General features: G+C 41.6%; 1 protein-coding gene and 1 non-coding gene across 2 annotated transcripts in view; one reads left to right on the top strand and one right to left on the bottom strand.

The window, feature by feature from the left end:
• tex11 (testis expressed 11) overlaps positions 1 to 23542 on the top strand; it is a 146662-nt gene that overhangs the window by 70988 nt on the left and 52132 nt on the right. The window contains exons 15-18 of the mRNA XM_080188019.1: positions 5405 to 5490; positions 14301 to 14438; positions 18722 to 18824; positions 19333 to 19457. Of these exons, the coding sequence (XP_080044145.1) occupies positions 5405 to 5490; positions 14301 to 14438; positions 18722 to 18824; positions 19333 to 19457 (452 nt within the window). The remainder of the gene's footprint in view (positions 1 to 5404; positions 5491 to 14300; positions 14439 to 18721; positions 18825 to 19332; positions 19458 to 23542) is intronic.
• LOC145342745 (U2 spliceosomal RNA) lies at positions 15225 to 15419 on the bottom strand. The gene has a single exon (XR_013886606.1). It is a non-coding gene; the product is annotated as a U2 spliceosomal RNA (small nuclear RNA).

The following is a 23542-nucleotide window of genomic DNA, read 5'->3' as shown; positions in this document are numbered from 1 at the left end:
TGGGGGTAGGGTGTTAGCGTGGATAGAGGATTGGTTGTCAAATAGGAGGCAGAGAGTGGGGGTCAACAGGTGCTATTCGGATTGGCGGATGGTGACTAATGGAGTGCCCCAGGGGTCGGTGCTGGGGCCTCAGCTTTTTACCATTTATATAGATGATCTGGAGGAGGGAACCGAGTGTAGAGTGTCAAAATTTGCTGATGACACCAAGATTGGGGGAACGGCAAATTGTGCGGAGGGTGTGGAGAGTCTGCAGAAGGATCTAGATAGGCTGGGCGAATGGGCCAGGAAATGGCAAATGGAATTTAATGTTGGCAAATGTGAGGTGGTCCACTTTGGTAGGAAAAATGGTAGGAAGGACTATTACTTACGGGGCGAAAAACTGCAGCAGGCGACGGTGCAGAGGGACCTCGGGGTCCTTGTGCATGAGTCGCAAAAACCCAGCTTGCAGGTGCAGCAGGTGGTCAGGAAGGCGAATGGGATGCTGGCCTTCATAGCGAGGGGGATTGAATATAAAAGTAGGGAGGTCTTGCTGCAGCTGTATAGGGCATTGGTGAGGCCGCAGCTGGAGTACTGTGTGCATTTTTGGGTGCCGCACCTGCGCAAAGATATTTTGGCCTTGGAGGGAGTGCAGAGGAGGTTTACTAGGCTGATACCGGAGTTGAGGGGGTTGAGCTATGAGGAGAGGCTGAATAAACTGGGCTTGTACTCGTTAGAGTTTAGAAGAATGAGGGGAGATCTCATTGAGACGTATAAGATGATGAATGGGATGGATAGGATAGAGGTGGAAAGACTCTTCCCGCTCAAAAAAGACAATAGGACTAGGGGGCACAGCCTCAAGATAAAAGGGGGGCAGTTTAGAACGGAGTTGAGGAGGAACTTCTTCACTCAAAGGGTGGTGAATCTCTGGAATTCTCTGCCCGTTGAAGTGGTGGAGGCTGCCTCGCTAAATATTTTTAAGACGCGGGTTGATGGGTTTTTGAAAGGAGAGGGGATTAAGGGTTATGGGGAGAGGGCGGGAAAGTGGAACTGAGCCACGACAGATCAGCCATGATCTTATTGAATGGCGGGGCAGGCTCGAAGGGCTGGATGGCCTACTCCTGCTCCTATTTCTTATGTTCTTATGTTCTTAATACGTTGTCCCCCGCTCTGCTAATCTGGTACAAGGGACCTCACTTAGTGCTGACTGACAGCTGAGTTCATCATTCACAGCATCCTCAAGATCTGCCAATCCAGACATGGCTCCTCAGCCCCACTCTGCCAGTGGGACGACCCGATCTACGGATGAACATTGGGATTCAGTAGTAGTAATTTTTCAGAAGTGGCGCCTTTTCAAAAATAAATGTTTTTTTTAAAGGAAAGAAAATAAATTACTGTGAAAAGAATGGTTGTTTTGTGTGATGTGATGACACCAGACTGTGATAATGTCAGCTTGGGGCGGGGCCTGGACAGGGTGGGCAGGGATTGGTAGAATAGTAATGAGAGGGTGGTCCTTTTTTATTTCGTGGTGCATTTTTTATGTGCTCGCTCCCCTTAACCTTTGAAACTGGCTACGCCACTGCCAACCAGCGTCCCATCCATTGACTCTATCTACAGTTACTGCTGCCTCAGAAAAGCAGCCAGCATAATCAAGGACCCATGCATCCCGGACATATTCTCTTCTGTCGGGAGAAAGATACAAAAGTCTGAAGTCACATACCAATCAACTCGAGATCGGCTTCTTCCCTGTTTCTATTTAGATTTTGAATGGACCCATCTCGTATGAAGTTGATCTTTGTCTACACCCTAGTTATGACTGTAATGCTACATTCTGCACCCGATCCTTCTCTGCATATGGTTTGCTTTGTATAACGTGCAAGAAACAGTACTTTGCACTGTGTACCAATACATGTGATAATAAAATTTAAAAAGCAGTAGATAGAGGTTTTCTTGCCCATGTGTGACGTAATACAAGGAGGCTTCATGTTGTACACTCCTGTGTGCCACCTCTGATGTATCCAGTAGGTGAAACAGAGTATCTGCCCTGGGGTAGTGATGTAGGAATCTGGGGCATTGACTATAAGGTCATCTGACTATGTCAGGGTGTTGTTTGACTTAATATGTGGAACAGCTCCCACAGTTTTGGCTTGGGTCTGAGATGTCGATTGGGTGGGTCTGCCTTTGTCCTGTTCGGTGCCTTCATTGATGCTAGGTGATCTGTTGGTTTTATTCTACTTTTTCATGTTGATTTGATACAACTGGAAGGCTGCTAGGCCATTTCAGAAATCATGTAAGAGTCAGACACATTGCTGAGGAATCATTCATAGCCTTCTGGGTTAGAGTGACTGATTTCTTTTCCATATGGACATGTGTGAACCAGTTGGATTTTTATAACAATTCAATAATTTCAATGTCAACATTACTGAGATGAGTTTTTTAAACCCTCGTTTACTAAATCATTTTAAGTTCCTCAGCTGCTGTGGTAGAATTTCAGCTGAGCTGTGAAACATTAGTCTCGTAACATACATAGTATGCTACAGTTCCTGACAGCGGTTCTGAATTTGTCTTTTATGAATATGAGCTTTCCATTTTGTTATGAGTTGATTTAGAAACATGTTTCTGCATTTACCTTTTAATGTCACATGCACCTCTTTAACATCACCTTGCAATCACCTCTGTTCAGTATTTTGAGAGTCCAGATTCTCCAATTTTACTAACTCACTCCTCTGACTCTCCTTATTGTTCTTCACTATTTTGTTTTTGAGGTTTGAATAACTGCCTTGAGCCTTCTAGGGAAAACAGTACTCAAGATCAGTCTTCTGACGAGCATCAAAATCATTGATAGTCTTGTGTCTCATAGGACGATATGTTGCACCATGGTGGTTAGCTTGTGTTGAGTATTGCCTTGTGTGGTTCAGGAGCCCCATTCCAGCATGGCAGTCTCTGAGGGAGAGGAAATCACTGTGTTCAGAAGTTGCAGGATTCGCTGCCCTCTGTTTTGTCTAGACATTCTTCTCAGTGAGCTGAGTTTTCTGTTTCTTCCCGCCTCTTCTATTATCCTTCCAAGCAGTCAGCCTCAAAAGGCCACAGCTGTCATCAACAGTCTCCCAATTTTCTGTGATAATGTCTGCCACCTTCATATCTCACTTGCACATGACTTCATGATGGAGGTATCAGCTATTTACCATTTATATAGATGATCTGGAGGAGGGAACCGAGTGTAGGGTGTCGAAATTTGCTGATGACACCAAGATTGGGGGAAAGGCAAATTGTGCGGAGGGTGTGGAGAGTCTGCAGAAGGATCTAGATAGGCTGGGCGAATGGGCCAGGAAATGGCAAATGGAATTTAATGTTGGCAAGTGTGAGGTGGTCCACTTTGGTAGGAAGAATGGTAGGAAGGACTATTACTTACGTGGCGAAAAACTGCAGCAGGCGACGGTGCAGAGGGACCTCGGGGTCCTTGTGCATGAGTCGCAAAAACCCAGCCTGCAGGTGCAGCAGGTGGTCAGGAAGGCGAATGGGATGCTGGCCTTCATAGCGAGGGGGATTGAATATAAGAGTAGGGAGGTCTTGCTGCAGCTGTATAGGGCATTGGTGAGGCCGCAGCTGGAGTACTGTGTGCAGTTTTGGGCGCCGCACCTGCGCAAGGATATTTTGGCCTTGGAGGGAGTGCAGAGGAGGTTTACTAGGCTGATACCGGAGTTGAGGGGGTTGAGCTATGAGGAGAGGCTGAATAAACTAGGCTTGTACTCGTTAGAGTTTAGAAGAATGAGGGGAGATCTCATTGAGACGTATAAGATGATGAATGGGATGGATAGGATAGAGGTGGAAAGACTCTTCCCGCTCAAAAAAGACAGTAGGACTAGGGGGCACAGCCTCAAGATAAAGGGGGGGCAGTTCAGAACGGAGTTGAGGAGGAACTTCTTCACTCAAAGGGTGGTGAATCTCTGGAATTCTCTGCCCGTTGAAGTGGTGGAGGCTGCCTCGCTAAATATTTTTAAGAAGCGGGTTGATGGGTTTTTGATAAGAGAGGGGATTAAGGGTTATGGGGAGAGGGCGGGAAAGTGGAACTGAGCCACGACAGATCAGCCATGATCTTATTGAATGGCGGGGCAGGCTCGAAGGGCCAGATGGCCTACTCCTGCTCCTATTTCTTATGTTCTTATGTTCTTATGTATGGAGTTTGAAGAGGTCGTGGCCCAGTATACAGAGGTCCTTGGGATAAATGGCCGTCAACCATCCAATAAACATTGCTGATCCAGCGCAGTCAATTTTGGCTTAACAATTAGTATATACTGAAGGAATTAGTATTGTCTAGGACCTCCAGAGTTGGTGACCTCGACCTGCCAGGTGAAACCAAGGATACATCTGAAACAGCAAAAGTTGAAACTGTTTTGACCTTTTCTCCTGTCTAGATTATGTTGATGAGTTCTCACTACTATAAAGGAATGCACTGAGAATGCAGGCTCAGAAAGCTTACAGTTCATTGTTCTCAGCAAGTTTATTGTTCACATTCTGATACTGAGCTTGGATGTAATTGCTGCAGCTTTTGTAATGCATGAGTAATTTCAGAATCAAGTGACAAATTTCTGGTGACTATGGAATGTAAATATATGAAGCTGTCAACAAGGTCCAGTTTCAAATTGTCAGTACTGATGTAATGCGACATTCTGGACAATGACATTTGCCATCCAAACCAAACTGTTTTCGGACAAAAGAGTGTCCATTTGCCATTAACAGTGTTGCTTGGTAAGGGATACTAGTGGAGCATTATACAAATAGATTAGGACTTTGCTTACTGCAACAAAACTTGAATACTTACCTTGGAGGTAGGAACTCTAGTCTCCTGCTCATGCACTGGCTAGGAAAAGGCAGCCCATATGTAGATTTTGTTTTTGCCTATTTAGGCCGGGAAACCTGTCTTGCACACGTGCAAAAGAAACAATGAAGTGTAATGTCATGCAACTGGAAGTCAGCGGTGGGAAAGATCTAATTTGCACATTTGCAAACAGCTATTGTAAAATAAAATGAACTTATCTAAAATTATTTAATGATGAAACTGATACCTTGAGGGAAATTAACTGATCCCACACTCAAGCTCGCAAGGGTGTACTTGTCGAAGAATCAATGCAGAGATTTGGACAGATCAAACGAGAATGACCAAACATTGTTCTGGCAATGAGCAGTTGGGAATGCCAAGTGCAGGTAAGTGAAAACACAGACAGGAAGTTGTGAAAGGTGGGCCTTTACTGCAAAGGTGACATTTTAGACCACTTTTCTGGGATTAGGAACAATTCTGATGACAAACAGCATAAAAATGCAGAAATGCATTGTTTTTTCTGCAGTGGAAGATAATATTTATTCCATAGTTGTCAACCGTTTCTGCATATTTTCATCATGGTCAATTTCTTCTAATTATCAAATTTAGGTCATTACACAGGAAAGCGACTTTCATCAGAAATTCTGACTCGATTTCATATTGTTCTCTGGGAAAGGGCTGCCAAGAAATTTGAGGTGAGAAGCAAGTAATAGAAATATGTGAAACCCAATCACGAATGCAAACATCTATACTAAGGTCACCTTTATCACGCAAGCCACTTCTCTATTGCAATTACTTTGCCAAATGTTAGTTGGTATTTGTTATGTATTTGGGGCTGTTGTTGAGTTGTTGCACTGTCACTTTAAGAGCCAAGTCACATGTCCAGTTTGTGAGGTCATTGACTGCTTTGTGGTCTTTTGCCTAATCTAGATCAAACCTCTGTACAGTCAACAATTAATCAATAAACCTGAGTTGTTTTTCACCCAATTTCATGGGCTATCACTTTAAATTCTTTTATCCACTATTTGGTATATTTGAATGGTAACTGGATGCAGTTTCATTTGATACAATGGAAAATTGGTTTAGCAATAAAAGTAAGCATTTTAAATCCCAGTGTGAATCCACCACATGTGAATAACCTTATTTTAAATGACAGTGAATATATTTTTTAAAAAAGGCAGGTGTTTGGCGACAGTTGCCAGGTTCTTAGCAAATTTTTAAAAAATTCTTGTTTGAGTCCTTGCAACCAATGGAATCAGTTGAATTTTTAAAGCCTCAGAGATTCTAAAATCAGCACATTTCAACTGAATTTGCATTCATTTGTTCTGGAGTTTTGGTCGGTTTTATAGGTGGGGTCCGCTTGTACTGTGATGTTTTTAATGAGTGCAAAAGATGGCAAAAACTCTGTGCAGAAAGTAACTTGCTCTTAAAATTCAGAGTTCTTTTAAGCTGAATTTGGCTGAATTATAACAAACAATTTTAATTTTGGGTAATGAAAATCAGCCCTTTTTCCAATTTCCCTTCCCTTTGGCCACTGCTGCCTCCAGTGTGGCAAACACTGGGAGGAGACAGTCTCAGCCTTGAAATCTAAATCAGTATCAAGGCCGATTCATGACTTGGGGAGCTGCCACTAAGCCTTGCATCTCAGCCTTCCCTAAGCCTGGCTGCTAACACACATCCCACTAAAAGAACATGCTCTGCTGCTGGGTGCTTGGTGGAGCAGAAGAGCTTGGCAGGGCTGGCAAGGAGCAGTGGAGTGCAGTAGGAATTAGCAGTTCCAGGAATGCACTGGCAGCTGAATCCAGATCTCCATGGGGTTCAGCAGGCCCAGGGTGAGCAGGGATGCAAGCAGTTATGGGGGGAGTGGGATGAGTTGATGAAGCAATTAGTGCAGTGGCTCCTCAGGTGAATGCAGCCAAGCTTGTGGTACCATGGGTGCATTAGCTGGACAGGCGAGGAAAAAGAATGATCATGGATTCCATAGTCGGGATCAGACACGTGTTTCTGCAGTAGTAAACGTGACTGCAGGGTGGTGGACTGTTCTGTAGTGCCACATCAAAGATATAATTTCTGAGGCATTGGAATTGGTTCTGGGGCAGGTGGGACCTGTGAAAGCTGGACGGGTTACATCCTATCAGGACTGACACTGATGTACTTGTACAGAGATTTGCTAGTGTTGTTGGTTTGGATTTAAACTAGCATGTTGGGGGGATGGGAACCTGAGCATTGGCCCAAATTGGCAATAAGTGAAGTTGGTAACTGGACGTAGTGGAAAAGGCAAAAGAAAGAAAGCAAAGTATCGAGTATATGTCAAATGCAGAAGAATGTCAAAAAAGGCAAAGTTAGGGGCACTCCTATCTGAATTCATGTAGCCTTAAAGTAGATGTTCTAAAGATACAAATGAACAGTCGACAGAGTACCCTTCATCTTCTAGTACTTCCCTGGAGCGGAGAAGCTATGACATCTTCTTTGGAGCCTTCAACATGTCATTGATGAAGACGGAACATCTCACCAAGGCCATCCCCACACCCCTACTACTTGCCTTCAAAGAACCGCACAACCTCAAACAGACCATTGCAGCAAACTACCCAGCCTTCAGGAGAACAGCGACTATGACACACACAACCCTGCCACAGCAACCTCTGCAAGACATGCAGGATCATCGACATGGATGCCATCATCTCACGTAAGAACACTGTCCATCAGATATACGGTACACACTCATGTGACTCGGCCAATATTGTCCACCTAATATACAGCAGGAAAGGATGCCCTGAGGCACGGTACGTTGGTGAGATCGTGCAGACGCTATAACAACGGATGAATGGACACCACTCAACAATCACCAGGCAGCAGTATTCCCTTCCTACTGGGGAACACTTCAGCAGTCAAGGGCCTCAAATCTTCGGGTGGCCCTCAAGACATATGACAGTGCAGAATCACCGAGCAGAAACTGATAGCCAAGTACCACACACATGAGGATGGCCTCAACTCGGATCTTCGGTTCACGTCACACTACCTATAAGCCCCACGACTTGTCTGGGCTTGCAAAATTTTACTAACTGTCCTGGCTTGAGACAATTCATATCTCTTTAACCTGTGCTTAACCCTCTCTCCACTTGTATTGTCTGCACCTGTAAAGACTTGACTACCTGTAAAGACTCACGTTCCAACTATTATCTTGTAATTGAGTCTATCTATATATGCCCTCACTTGGTGAAGGATCAGCACTCCGAAAGCTTGTGCTACCAAATAAACCTGTTGGACTTTAACCTGGTGTTGTGAGACTTCTTACTGTGCCTAAAGATACAAAATTAAGAATAAATTGATTTGATATAATTGCCATTGCAGAAAGATTGCTGCATAGTGACCAAGACTGAATTGAATATTGAAGGCTATTTGATGTTTAGGAAGGACAGATAAGAAAGAAAAGGAGATAGAACTGCACTGATCATAAAGGATGAAATAAGTGCAGTAGTAAGTGAGGATCTCCAAATGGTAAAACAGCATGTGGAATCTGTTTGGATGGAGCTAAGAAATACAGAGAGCAGCAGATATTGGTTGGAGTTGTTTTATAGGCCACCTAATATTAATGTGGGGCACAATGTTCATCAGGAGATGAGGGAAGCATGTTGTATGGGCAATACAGTAATCATGAGTGATTTTAAACATCACATAAACAGGTTAAAGCAAATGAGCAGTAATGCTGTGGAAGATGTGTTTCTGGACTATGTTAGGGATTGGTTTCTAGAACAAAATGTTGAGGAGCCAGTCAGAGGACAGGCTATTCTAGATCTCGTATTACGTAATGAAAAATGGCTAATTAACAATCCAGTTTTAAAATAACTTTTTGTCATGTATAGTATCATAGAACTTCATAACATGTTTGAAAGTGAGGAAGTTCAACCAGAAACCAGGATGTTAAAAGTTGAATAAAGGAAATTATGAAGACACGCGAGGCAAATTGACTGAAGTGGATTGGGAAAATGTGTTCAAAGGTATGACTGTGCATAGGCAATTGATAAGCTTCAAAGAGCTATTACATAGCTTACAACATCTTTACGGCGAAAAATCCAGAAAAGCCAGTCAACTAGCTGACCAAGGAGCTTAAGGATTGTATAAGATTAAAAGAATAGGTTTACAAAGTTCTCAAATAATAAACCTGAGAGTTGGAAATTTTTTTCGAGTACAGCAAAGAAAGGCCAAGAAACGGATAAAGAAAGGGAGTTCAAAATATGAATACAATCTAGCAAAAAACAATAAAACGGACTGTAAAAGCCTCCTTTGAGATGTAAAAAGGAAGCTTTTGATTAATGTGCGTCCATTACAGGCAAAGTCAGGAGAATTCAGAACAGGGAATAATGAAATGGCAGAGAAGCTGAATGATTACTTTGTGTCTGTTTTTACTAAGAAAGATATAGGAAATCTCTCATTTGTAAGGATCTAAGGGACTGTGGAGAATGGAGTTGAAGGAGATTAGTATAAGTAAGAAGATTGTATTGGAGAAATTAATGGAACTGAAACTTGAAATGTCCCTGAGTCCAGGTGTTTACCAAAGTGTTGAAGGAGGTTACTATAGGGACAGTATTTGTGATGATCATCTAAAATTCTGTATATCCTGGAATGGTTCTTGTAGATCAGAAGGTAGCAAATATTACTTCCACTGTTTAATTGATGGAGAGAGAAAACAGAGAACTCCAGACCTGTTAGCCTTTCATCAGTAGTTGATAAAATGTTGGAATCTATCATAAATGACAAAATAGATGTCCTCAGCTCAACCATCTTTAACTGATTCACCCCTTGAACAATAATGATTTGGGCATAGTCAGCATGGATTTATGGATGGGAAATTGCATATGACAAACATATTGTTTGAAAAGGTACAGTTGATAAAGGTGAAAAATGGACTTATATTTGGATTTTCAGTAGGCCTTTGATAAAGTTCCCCCACAAAAACTTGTTTCGCGAAATTAAAAGCCCATGGGAAAGGAGACAATATACTGGCATGGATTAAGGATTAGCTAACAGGCATAGAACTGAGAGTCGGAACAAATAGATCATTCTGATGTTGGTAGGCTAGAGCTACTGAGGTACCACAGGATCAGGCTTGGGGCCCCAGCTGTTCACAATATATGTCCATAATTTGGATGTGAGGACCAAATGTAATGTTTCCAGATTCACGGATGGAAGATGAATAGCTGCTATCAGAGAATTTGGATGGACTTAGTAGGTAGAAGGAACAGGTGTACAGAGTATTTCCTAAATGGTAAGAAATTAGAAAATATTGATGTCCTCAGCTCAACCATCTTTAGCTGATTCAGCAATGACCTTCATTTCATCATAAGGTCAGAAGTGAGGGTGTTAATGACTGCAGTATATTTAGTACCATTCACAACTCCGTAAATACTAAAGCAGTCCATGTCCAAATGTAGCAAAACCTAGACAATATCCAGGTTTGGGCTGACAAGTGGCAAGTAACATTTGCAATACACAAGTGCCAGGTCATGACCATCTCCAACAAGACAGGATCTCAACACCCCATCCCTGACGTTCAGTGGCATTACCATTGCTTAGGGTTACCATTGACTGGAAACCAGACTGGCCTAACCATATAAATACCGCGGCTACCAGAATAAGTCAAACACTAGGTATCCTGCGGGGAGCAGCTCACCTCCTGATCCTCAAAGCCTGTCCACCATCTACAGTGCACTAATCAGGAGTGTAATGGAATGCTCTTCACTTTCCTGGGTGAGTGCAGCAATGCTCCTTACAAAATTCAAGAAGCTTAATACCATCCTGGACAAAGCGGTCTGCTCGATTATTAGTAATTGCTTGATTTCAAACTTTGGCCTGCTCAATTGCTGCCCCATGTACAAACACTCAATTGCTCCATTACTGATTAATAGTGGAAGCTGTATGTGCTATCTACAAGGTGCACTGCAGGGACTTGCCAAGATTACTTAGGCAGAACTTCTAAACCCAAAACAAATATCACTGTCCTGGGCCAAAACCTAGCAATTTTCTCCATAACAGCATTATAGGTGTACCTGCACCTCAGGGACTGTAGTGGTTCAAAAAAGCAGCTCACCAGGTTCTCAAGGATGATTCTGGATGGGCACTAAATGCTAGCCTAACCAGCAATGCCCACATTTTGTCATTTTTTTCCAAATTGTACAAAGGGACCTAGGTCCTTGTCCATAAGTCTCTGCAGGTTATTAGGCAGATGCAGGAAGGATAATAGAATAAGCCTTTATCACTTGCTTTAATTGTATAGGAGCTTGGTTACACTACATCTGGAGTACTGTATGAAGTTTTAGTCCCCTTACCTCAGAAAGGATATTATTGCTATAAAGGGAGTACAACCAAGGTTCACCAGACTTGTTCCCAGAGTGAAGGGACTATTTATGAAGAGAGAATGGGCAAACTGAGCCTGTATTCTCTTAGAATTTTGAAGAATGAGAGGTGATTCTAGTAAAGATAATTGTTATTGTTGCTGTCCTTTAAAACCTCTGAAGTGGCCTGGCCACATTAAAAACCATGCCGCCTGAGCACCTGGAAGCCTTCAAAATTATTGTAGCACTTCATTCCAAAGTAGAGATTGGCCCTAGTTAATGTCATAGACTCCAGGTTTTAAATGGCCTCTATAAAGTGCTCGGATAGAAAGGACCTGTTAGTTTTACCAGGGATATCCCGTTGCTCTGAAACTTCCCTGAAGTGCTTTGATTGACAGCAGGCAGTCAGTCTCATTTGGGATCGCCTTTTAACATTGAAGTGGGTGCATCTGTTGCCTGTCCCTATACTTTGATTGACAGAAGGGGCTGAGTTTCACTGGCGAATTCCCCTTTTCACTTGCAAAGAGCAGCATCTGGTGTCTGGCCTCATTGAAGTGTTTTGATTGACAGGTTGGATCAATTACCCACTAGCCAGGAGCTTGGGTTTTCTTTCTCTTCAAAGTGCAGTGTACTTCTAAACATTGTTAAAAAAGAGGAACTGAAACTTCATGGCTAGTTGGTAATTATCCAACCTGTCAATCAAAGACAGAATAGTTATAAATATTGCCTATAAACCATTTGGAACAAAGGCAAGCATGCAAGATGAAAGAAAAGTTGGAAGAAATCTCCTGACTAGTGGGTAATTGATCAAACCTATTAGTAAACACTAATTAAAGATAATGGAGCATGAGGTTGAATGCGCATGAAGTTTTTAGAGGCTTTTGAGTTTTTCACGAACACTCAGAGACCTGAAAAAAACGCAGTTCAAAGAATGGCACTGAGTGAACAAGTGAAATGGTCCGCGGGGCAACAATGAACTGTCTGATCTGCTGTGCAGCTGTCAATCACAGCAGATCAAAGTGGCCAGACTGCACTGCTACTCATTCAGGGCTACAGAAGGAAATCACCCGAGCGAAACTCAGATCTCCTGTCAGTCCGAGGACTTCAACGGGATGTTCTCTCAACTGGGGATTCTCAGAGAGGGAAAGGGCAATCCCTTTTGCATAGTGAAGTGCTGCTGTGATTTTGAAGCTGTCCAGGTGACCAAGGCATATCAAGGGTATTTCAGCACGCTGACAGGAATGAAGATTTTGAATTGAGATCAAATTGCTCAGAATGGACTGCACCTTTTGCAGGGCTAGAAGGGTAGTCCAGCCACAAGACCCCCATCCCAGTGAAGTGTTCCAATCCCCTCAAACCCCCCCACCACCACCACCAAGAAAGGGGGGGGGTTGCACAGTATAAGATTGGCATTGCCAAATAACAGGGTGGAGGCTGAGGGATGGAGCCTGAGGGGACCTCATCTCAAAGCGTCTCTAGAGGGTTGGTGCTTTTTGGGATGGGGTACTGGGGAAGCGTGTCGGGTAACCCAGTGGAGATGACCTCTTCTTTCAGCAGTAGGGCAGTGGATGCCGCTGTGCTGAGGGGTTGAGGTACTCCCCTTGCCAGCTGGGGTTGCTATGTCCGTTCTGGGGCAATGAGGGCCTGCTTCTCAGCACCAAAATCTAAAAGGCTCCCTGATCTCTCTAAGCTTGACAGGCCAACAGGTTTTACAGCATGCATAAATTTGAATGGTTAAGATGGGTGAATCCCATCTGAAAGTTGCTGCTCATGCCAGTGGGAAACAATCCAGTTTTCTTTCTGGCGGAAGCGCTCAGAATGCATGGGAGAATTGCATGCAATGTTTCTTTCTTGATGAAGTATCAAAGGAGGATAAGTGGAGGCCAAGTTGTCCTTGGGTCATTGGAGGTATATGCTGCCCTCCAGCCATTACCCCTGCCCGGGTTGTACAGAGCAAGGTGTCCCACATCCAGCTGACCTTTGGGTGTGTGAAATATAGTTAAACCTAAGTAATAGCAGTCAAGTAGTGATAAGGTTTATGAATTAACCCATCACTTAGAAGCAAGGCTTTAAATGTGGTACATTCTTATAAGGCTATAATGGAAATAACCTTTACCCATATAAGTAGGGGAGCTCTTTTGCACTTCAGTCCAGTGAGAGAAAAATGGTTGCAAGTGGCAAACCTGGTTACCAGTGTGTATTTTTGGAAGTTTTCCTGACTTTATTTCGCTTGGTTAAATCACTACATGTTTTCCAAGATTTAATGGTCAGCTGGAGATTTGTGGGAGAATACTTGGTTTCTTTATTAGAATGTTTCCATCCTCCATCCCAAGAGAATTCTTTTCTTTATGTTGCAATGAATCAGGATAATATGATTGCGAACTCAGAAAATTGCAGATTTTTTTTATTCATGCGTAGGACATGGGTGTCACTGGCTGGCCAGCGTTTATTGCCCATCTCTCGTTGCTTGAGGGCATTTGAGAGCCAACCACTTTGTTCTGGAGTCACATGTAGGCCAGACCAGGTAAGGATGACAGATTTCCTTCCCTAAAGGACATTAGTGAGTCAGATGGGTTTTTCTGATAATTGACAATGGTTTCATGGTCATCAGTTTCTTAATTCCAGATTTTTTTTCATTGAATTCAAGTTCCACCATCTGCCATGGCAGGATTTGAACCCGAATCCCTAAAACATTAGCTGAGTTTCTGGATTAATAATCTAATGATAATACCACGAGGCTATCGCCTCCACTCTCATAGAATCCCTACAGTGCAGAAGCAGGCCATTCGGTGCATTGAGTCTGCACAGACAACAGCCCATCCAGCCTCTATCCCCGTAACTGCATGTAAATACCCTGCTAGTCCCGCTGATGCGAAGTGGCAATTTAGCATGGCCAGTCAACCGAACGTGCACATTTTTGGACTGTGGAAGGAAACCAGAGTACCCGGAGGAAACACACACACACACACACACACACACACACACACACGCGCACACACACAAGGAGAATGTGCAAACCACATGGACAGTGGCCGGGAATCGAACCTGGGTCCCTGGTGCTGTGAGACAACAGTGCTAACTACTGTGCTGCTCCTACCCTTTAAAGAATCAGACTGAGCTTTAAAGTGAGTGGGAGTCATTTCCATTTCACATTTTGTTTTCCCAATTTCTAGGTACAGAATTATACAGAGGCTCTCCAATGGTATAGTTATTCATTAAGTTTTTTTTCTGCCGGACAACTGGATCAGAACCTGGCTAGACTGCAGAGAAACAGGACATCTTGCTATCTTCATCTAAATCAATTGGAAAAGGTACTACTTTTCATTATTTGAATAGATGCACAAATGGCCGAATAGCCTGTTCTACTCTGTAGGAATTCTGTAGTTCTATTCTATGAGTATAAGTGTACATTGGTTCCCAAGGTTATAGCAGTGCGTGTGTAGAAGCAGATTTTCTGTGGAATGTTGCCAGCTGTGTTATTTGGGGACAAAAAGTGGCAATATTACTGGATGCACACAGCTTATGTCGAAGTAAAGTTTTGAGGGATTCCATGTTGTGATAGATTCTTGGAAAATTTGATTTTAACATGACAGGACAATGTGCTATATGTAGCATTTTGACAATATATGTATCATATGCACACACCTGGAATTTCCTCAGGGTTCCCCAAACAGCCACTATACTCTGTTCATGCAGTATATCTAAGGCCTTCACTGATATTCCACTGAAGGCAGCAAATGGAATAAATTCCTCCAGGAATTGCTGGCAGCAATATCAATATTTTTAAAAGATGGTTTATAGTGACTACATTATTTGAATTATCTTATGAGGAAAGGTAAGGCATGCTTGCCCTTTATCCTTTGGGGTTTATAAGAATGTAAAGAGATCCTGTTGAAACATCAGGCCCTGAGCGGCTTTGACCAGGTTGATGCCAAAAGAATGCTTCTCCTGGTAGAAGAGATGAGAACTAGGGGAAAAATAAAGGGAAATTTCTCTTTAATCCAATTCAGTCAAATCTAGTTCAGTTCAGAGTCTCCACAAGTGAGACATTCCTGATCCAAGCTGACAAGACAGGGCTGTCACCTCCTGTCTTGGGTTTGGTCTACATGATCCAAGCTGATTGGAGTCGGCATTGCACCTCCTCCAAGGCTTGATCTCATTTGCATCTTAGCCAAAAGACCAAGATGCTGCTTTTAAAAGTTGCTTCAAATGAAGCTAAAATGTAACCTAATGACTTCAACCAAGTAATGTCGATACTACATTTGATCTTAGCCAAAAGGCTGAGAAGCAGGAAAAATAAAAGCAAATTACTGCAAATGCTAGAATCTGAAACAAAATAGAAAAATCTCAGCAGTCTGACAGCATTTGTGGAGAGAGAATAGAGCCAGTGTTTTGAGTCAAGGTCATCCTAACACGAAATGTTGGCTCTAGAACTAGGGACCACATATTTTTAAAGAAAGTTGTCCATTTAAGACAAAGTTGAAGGAATTTCTTTCTCTGAGGTTTGTAACTCTTTGGAACTCTGTCTTTCTCAGGATGGTGGAGACAGATTATTTAATACTTTTAAGGCAGGGGAAGTATGACGAGAACCAAGGATTCAACGTAGGGGCTCGGCAGGAATGCAGAATTAAGGCCACAATCAGATCAGCAATGGTCTTATTAAATGATAGAGCAGACACAAAGGGCCTGCTAATTTGCATGTAAATTAAATTTCATTGTTGTTAGAAGATTTTGGAATTTTTACTGTTGCTTCAGAGATTGAATTACATGCAATTCTTTTTGCCATGAATCAGTGGCCTTTTGTATTACATTTATTTATCCACTAGATTTTTATATTGCACTTTTTTAAAGACCCAAATTATACAGTAAGATGCAGGCAAACAACACTAAATTTAAGATGAATACCTGGATCCTAAAATTACACACATATGGTTGTCCAAAATAATTGCTTTTGGTGTAGTGTTTAACCACTGTCAACCCAGTCCAACACTGCTGCTTCAGTTTACAAGATCAATTAATTTGCATACTGACTGGTGTTGATAAAGCAGAACTGCATATAAAACGATTTCCATATTGTGTGAGGAGAGGTAACCTTAAAATCCATCCTGTAAACATCAGCACTTACTTTAAACAGAACAAGTGGATGATTCAGCCTCACCCCCACCTTTCTTGCAAATTCATTCTGTTATTAAATCAGCTACTCTGTACATAAACTCAATTTACTGCTTTTTCTTAATATCTTAGTAGCTTTATCAAAGGAAAATGATTGAATACACCTTGAAACTTCAAGTTGATTTATTATTCACCACGTTTTTTGGGAGGAAATTCCATGTTTTCTTCATAACTTGTGTGAGCAATTATTAGTAGCAGGGGAACAGAGGATAACTGGTTAACCACCTGCAAGACTAAATAAGTCGTAACGATGACTTCAGATTTTTCACTGAGATTTTAAATTCTTTATTAAGAGAAATGTGATAGACAACTAGATAGCGTAGTGCCTAGAGCTTCCATTGAATCAAGTTTTCAGACTCTGCGGATAAAATGTAGCAGCGAAGAGAAGGACTTGGATGACTAAGAGATACCCAAAAAAATGGTATGGAGGGAGGTAGCTGTGGCACAAGCCTGTGTAATTAGTCTGGTTGTACTTTTTGATGAGGTAACAAAAGAGAATTAATGAGGGTACTGTAGTTGATGCACCTGGATTTTCAGAAGGCATTTGATAAAGTTCTGCACAGAAGAGCAAAGTTAGAGCGCAGGGAATAAAAGAGACAGTGCAGCATTAAATGAAATGGACTAAGTGGCAGTAAAGAATAATGATTGACTGGTTGTTTTTCAGATGAAGGAATGTATATAGTGGGGTTCCCCAGGAGCCAATTTTAGGATCCCTTTACTTTGATATGTGTTAATGACCAAGGCTTTGATATACAGGACACAGTTTGCAGATAACATGAAACTTGTAAGTATTGTGAACTATGAGAAGGATAGTATAGACATGCTGCTTGGAATGGGTGAGCAAGTGGCAGATGAAATTTAATGCAGAGAAGCATGAAATGATTCTTTCGGTAGAAAATACGAAAGGGGGTAATATAAAATATAGGGTACAATTGTAAAGGAGATACAGGAGCAGAAGACACAGGGTGTGTTCAAATCATTGAAAGTTGCAGAACAGATTGAGAGAGTAGTTAAAAAAATGTATCTGGTCTTTATCAATAGGGTCATAGAATACAAAAGCAAGGAAGTTCTGATGAACCTGCATAAAGCACTGATTTGGCATCAACTGGAATATCGCATCCAGTTCTGGACACCATACTTTAGGAAGGATGTAAAGACACTAGAGAGGGTACAGAAAATATTCACAAGATTGGTTCCAGATTTGAAGAACTTCATTACATAAATAAGAGTTTATTTTAAATAGAAACTTGGTTCGACCATTCATGGAGTACTGTGTGCAGTTTTGATCCCCTTACTTCAGAAAGGATATTATTGCCATAGAGGGAGTGCAACAAAGATTCATCAGACTTGTTCCGGGGATGGCAGGAATGCCTTATGGAGGGAGTTTGTGCAAATTGGACCGGTGTGTGTTTGCGAGTTTCAAAAAAATTAAGGTCATTTCATTGTAAGCTACAAAATACCTAAAGGAATAGATGGTAAATGCAGTTGAGAAGTATACCTTGGTTGGAGAGTCTAGAACAGGGGCACAATTTCAAAATATGGGGGATGCCACTTAAGAACGATTATTAGAGGTATTCAAAATCATGAGGGAGTCTGGACAGAGTAGATAGAAACTGCAACAATTGGTGCAAGAATCAAGAATCAAAAGACACCAATTTAAGATGAATGAAGAAAATACAAAAGACAAGATGAAGAAAAACTTACCTAGTAGTTAGGGTCTGTGAACACACTCACATCAAGTGTTGCTACAAGTGAGAAGTTTCATAAGATGATTATGTTTTAAGCTGAATCTTTTAACTAAATGTAAAAGGGAGCATGTGACTGCTTCCTACTTCTGCCTGGCAGTAAGCCAAGGTGACCTGTTTGCCAATTGTCAAATGCTCAGTCACTGTCTCGATGACAAATTCCACTAACTTCCTCACAACTGACACTAAAATCGTTGATCGATTAATTTTCCAATCCAAGAGGGCAATTCCTGAATCGAGAAGTTTGGAAGATCAATAGGTTTCTCACGTATTTCTTTTAGGGCAGAATCTTATCAGATTCTTGGCATATGTCTATTTTTAATTAAATTAACTGCTCCATTATACCTTTTGTTTACTTGCATTGAATATAAGTAACTCTTTTTTTTTAGCTTTCCTCATCAGATTCTTTATTTTGTGCCATCTATGTTGCAATACCATGTGTCTGTCATTGAGAACATTATCTGAATATAAAAAGTCTATCAGTAAACAGTTTCTAAATAAATGAACAACATCTAAGTCTTAATACTAATATCTTTCAAGCAATGATGCATCTATGCAGAGTGTGAAATTATTGTGATAAACCATCTTAAAGCTATATTTGTTTTTTATAGGAATTAACAAGAGTGATGAAGCTGGTTTAAATTGCATTGTACCTTCCTCAATTTTTTTGTATTCAGGCAAAAGAGGCTATAAAAGAAGCAGAACGAATTGACCCAGATAATATCTTCACCCACTTCAGCCTCTACAAAATTGCTATTTTGGAAAGTGATATACAAAAAGGTAGATGCTGCACTGCTAACTGTTGCAAATTAACAGACCTATTCAACTGTCAAGTGTGCATTTTCTATAGCGGTTATAATACTACTAACAGACTGCAATTCTCTGGCAATGTAGAGACTACCTTATTTATTGCTTTGAGAAATCATATGGTGAGTCAACCTTCCACTGAAAGCTTGGGGCTGAGAGGAAGTTTGATTTTCAATTCATGATTGGATAATGTGGTTTGAAGGAAATTTGGGGGAAATTAAAGGAAAAATGGTAAAGAGAGAAAAACACAATTAAATGTTAAAAGAGCCTGAATTCTTATTCAATTTTGCTGCTACGTTTTAAATCTGAAGTACTATGTAATAATGTAAATGTAAAATTAACAATATCATTTTATTACATCCTTCCTGCTAATCCTGTAAAAAGTTAAATGTATATCCCATATTGAATAAAGTTGAATTATTTCAATGTGCTGGTTACAAAATATTGTCGAAAGATTCATTTTCTTTGGCTTTTTTTTCAGCTGTTCAGGCAATTCAAACCATAGGAAAGCTCACAGAGAAATCTGTTGAGTGTGATGATAAGATGTTAACCAGTGGAATCCCAGTTACTGATTTTTTGAGTGTCGCTGCACATATTGCTCTGGAGGTAAAAAAAAAATAAAATTTTTGGAGGTTCAGATAGTTGTTAATTTGGAAGATTTCTTTCCAATAGTTTTAGTCAGTAGGAAATGTTTTCAATTGCAAGATAACTTGTGATTTGAAGATAATAATTAATCTATCAATGTCAGCAACAGTTGTATTTGAGTCAGTTAATATCAGTGTTTGGAAACTGAAATATTTTATTCTTGCATGGAATGTGGGCGTCTCTGGCTGAGCCAGCATTTATAACCCATCCATAATTGTCCTTTCACTGAGTGGCATGCTAGACTATTTCAGAGGGCAGTTAAAAGTCAACCACTTTGCTATGTGCCTGGAGTTGCATATAGGCCAGACCGACTAAGGATGGCAGATTTCCTTCCCCGAAGGGCATTAGTGAACGAGATGGGTTTTTATGACAATCGATAGTGGTTTCATGGTCATACTTAGATTTTTAATACCAGATTTTTTAATTAATTCAAATTTCACCATCTGCTGTTGTGGGATTCAAATCAAGGACCCCAGAAGATTATCCTGGGTCTCTGGATTAATAGTCCAGTGATAATATCACAATGCTACTGCCTTCCCCATGAATTGATTGATTAATTGATGGGAGGGTTAGAAATTAATAAGGGCGGTAGTAGACACTGGGATTGTGATGCACTATTACCACATTTTTTTGGAAAGTTTGCAGGCAAAATATGTGGTATCAGCTGTCGTTGCCACAATTGTAGTATGCAGCCATAAGTAAGATGTACTATTCAGTGGCTGCACTCAACATGGGGCCCAGATTCATACAAGGCTGGCACAAATTAATGCTAACTTCCATTTCTTAAAACTAGGCTGCACCTCTTAAAGGGAAGTGCATGCTGGCTGTGACAGGTAGTGGAAGTGGTTGGGAAAGAGAGTTTGAGTAGGAAGAATCCGAAGCAATGAAGCAGTGAGCTTGAGAGAGAGCTCCAAGGTTCTCAACTCAGTGCGGGACAGGGAATAAAAGGTCAGAGGCCATCTTTCCAATGGGGGAAAGGAGGCCCTCCAGAGATGTTTTGCAAATACAGTTGGAGCAGATAGCCGTACAGGTCAATGCTAGGAATCTGGTGCAGAGAATTTAGATGCAGTGCACGTAAAAGTTCAGTGACGTTGCATGAGTGGTTTAGTTCAATGAATGTGTCTTAAGCTGCCATCTCTTACCAATGGAATCATCAACCTCACACCCTTTCCAATATTCCACACTCCTACCATTAATCATAACACTAACAATCCCTAGCAATCAGGACTCCTGCTTGACATTGATGGGCTACACCACATTCCCACACACTTAACACTGCTTCAATCTTTACATGCTCATGGCTTTCCCACACTTTCACACTTACTGCTATGACAGACACATCACCAAAACACTTTGCAACATGCTCATTGATGGTCTTTCCCTTCCTTTGGAGGACAAACTCAGACAACAGGAGGCAGCAGCATAGATTTGGCAGGAACAGGTATGTCTGCTTGTCCCTTCCTTGTTGGAAATAGTGCTTGGGATTATTGGTGCTGTGGCAATTTAAAGTCATTCAGAATAACTATGTTCCTCCCTTGTGCAGCTTCTCAAATTCCACTTCATTCTCAATCTGCAATTTGGTGGGATGTCTTGCAGAGTGTGGAACCATGCATGCCTTGCTTTCCTCACCCTAAACACCCATTGTGCATTTGTGCTTTTAAAAACCAAGACTCCTTTCTGACAGCCAGTATTGCCTGAGGATTAAGTCAACTGGGAGACTGACATTTGATCTGACAGTTGCAGGCACTAGCTCAAACAAGCACAGTATACATAGAGGGTAATAAAGAGGCAGACACTGCACGTGATGTTTCATTGGGCAAGAGTGTACTTTTAACAAGTTCAGGGGAAAGGAACAGATGTGCACAGTTTATGCCAAGAGGAAAGTTCAGGACAAATCTTTTCATGCAGTGTTGAAAGTCTGGAACACACTTCCTGAAGGGGTGGTTGAGTCAGAAACTCTAACAACATGTAACAAGTATTTAGATATTCACTTGAGCTGCTGTAACTGCCAGGGCTATGGGCCCAGTGCTGGAAAATGAGATTAATATAGTCAGATCTTTGTTGACCGGAACGATGGGCCAAATAACCTCCTTAAGCTGTAAACGTCTATGAATCTATAGTCTAGAACTTGGATGAGGAATGCAGTCCAGGAAATGGCTAATGGGTGAGCAGATAAAATGTTTAGTGCATTGAGAGGCTGATAGACAGCCTGTTGACATTCAAGGAGTGTGGAGTACTCCAACTTCCAGCTTGTCACAGGACTTTATGCAGAAGTTGGAGCTCATTCTTTCCAGCATATAAATGGTGTTTTACTCCATGAAAGTACTTACAGACCCAACCTTGATACAACTTCTAATGGCTGATGTCTCAGCTTCCATTGCAGCATAGACAGAAGCCACCCAACATCTGAATACTGCAATAGAAGCTCAGACTGAGGCCATCATGGTTGTGGGTACTAATGCCCAAAGGGGCTTGCAGGTTCGCTGAGATTCCACTCTAGAGAGCTGCAAGAGCCCTGCTGTAATCTCTTAGAATGATAGCATTCACGCTCCCAGCATTGTATTCTTCCAGTGTGAAATGTTGCTACCATTGTGTTGAGTGAGTGAAGTTGTTGAAGCCTGTAACCTTAGCAATACTTGTTTCTAAAATTATTTTCTGGAGAAGAAAATCAGGCATGTGGTAAAGATGGGATGAGATCAATGAAATTGGTGTCTGCGTTGGAGATATCAATGGTGGTTATTAGCATCTCCATAAAGCCCTGAATGGCTGGAGAGTTTACAAGTTTGCTCACTTAGAGGCTTGACAAGGCAAACCTCGACAGTCCCGCTCTGTGAGATCTCTTCAAAAATATTCTTAGCAATACAGTTTAAAACAGAGTGCCCGTATAAATCAGCATCACTTCCCTCCAACCTGCCACCTGCCTCCCATCATGAGATTACCTGCACATCTCCTCAAAGGGCTGTTGTAATGTTCTTAAACTTGCATGAAACGCCATCACCCACACATGTTTTTCTAATTCACTCTGGTCTTTACACTACCTGTACACCAAGGAGGAGATGTCATAAAATGCCAGGAAACAAAATGCCAATGAAGAAGTGGAGTACGACCAAGTCTGACTCTCCTTTACCGTCAGGAGGATGTGCAAGGGAGACCAAAAGCTGAAGGGCTGGAACAGCAATGGTGATAAGATTGTAGTGCCATGCCTTCCGCAGGAGAACATATCTGCCTTTTCAAACAAACTGCTCTTACTCATGCAATAGGATAATAGGATATAGAGCTCTTGTACCCTCTCCAGTTCTTAACCATTTCCCCCTATAAATTTCACACAAATATCCTAAGCCAGGTAAATAGGTTCAGGATGGGGAAAATTCGCACGGGCAGATTAATCTCCTACTTGGCTGGATCTTTATCCCAAAGAGGGGAGTTCCAGGTGTAGGTTGTTTTCTAAAGTATGATTCTTATATATTTTAATTTGATTTATTATTGTAACATGTATTGGCTACACAGACAAAACACATTGTTCATAGAGTACATGGGGAGAAGGAAAGGATGGGGTGCAGAATATAGTGTTGCAGTTACAGATAGGATGAGAGAAAGATCAATTTAATGTATGATAGGATAGTTCAAAAGTTTGATGACAACAGGGAAGAAGTTGTTGAGTTTGTTGGCAAGTGTTTTTAGACTTTTGTATCTTTCCAACAGAAGAAGGTGGAAGAGATTATGTCTGGGATATGTGGGGTCCTTGATTATGCTGGCTGCTTTCCCGAGGGAGTCAGTGGATGGGAGGCTGGTTTATATGATGGACTGGTCTCTGTTCACAACCTTTGTAGTTTCTTGCAGTCTTGGTCAGGGCAAGAGGCATAACAAGCTGCAATACTTACAGAAAGGATTCTCTCTATGGTGCAACAGCAAAAATTGGTGAGTGCCCTCGTGGACATGTCAAATTTCCTCAGTCTTCTGCGAAAGTAGAGGCTTGGTGGGCTTTCTTAACTATAGTGTCAGCATAGAGGGACCAAGACAGATTGTTGGTGATCTGAATACCTAGA

This window comes from Carcharhinus amblyrhynchos, chromosome 4 (genome assembly GCF_965287045.1).
Source record: "Carcharhinus amblyrhynchos chromosome 4, sCarAmb.v2.hapA, whole genome shotgun sequence".
Lineage (NCBI taxonomy): Eukaryota > Metazoa > Chordata > Chondrichthyes > Carcharhiniformes > Carcharhinidae > Carcharhinus > Carcharhinus amblyrhynchos.
Note: the sequence above shows the minus strand (reverse complement) of the source record. Positions and strands in the feature narration are given on the sequence as shown.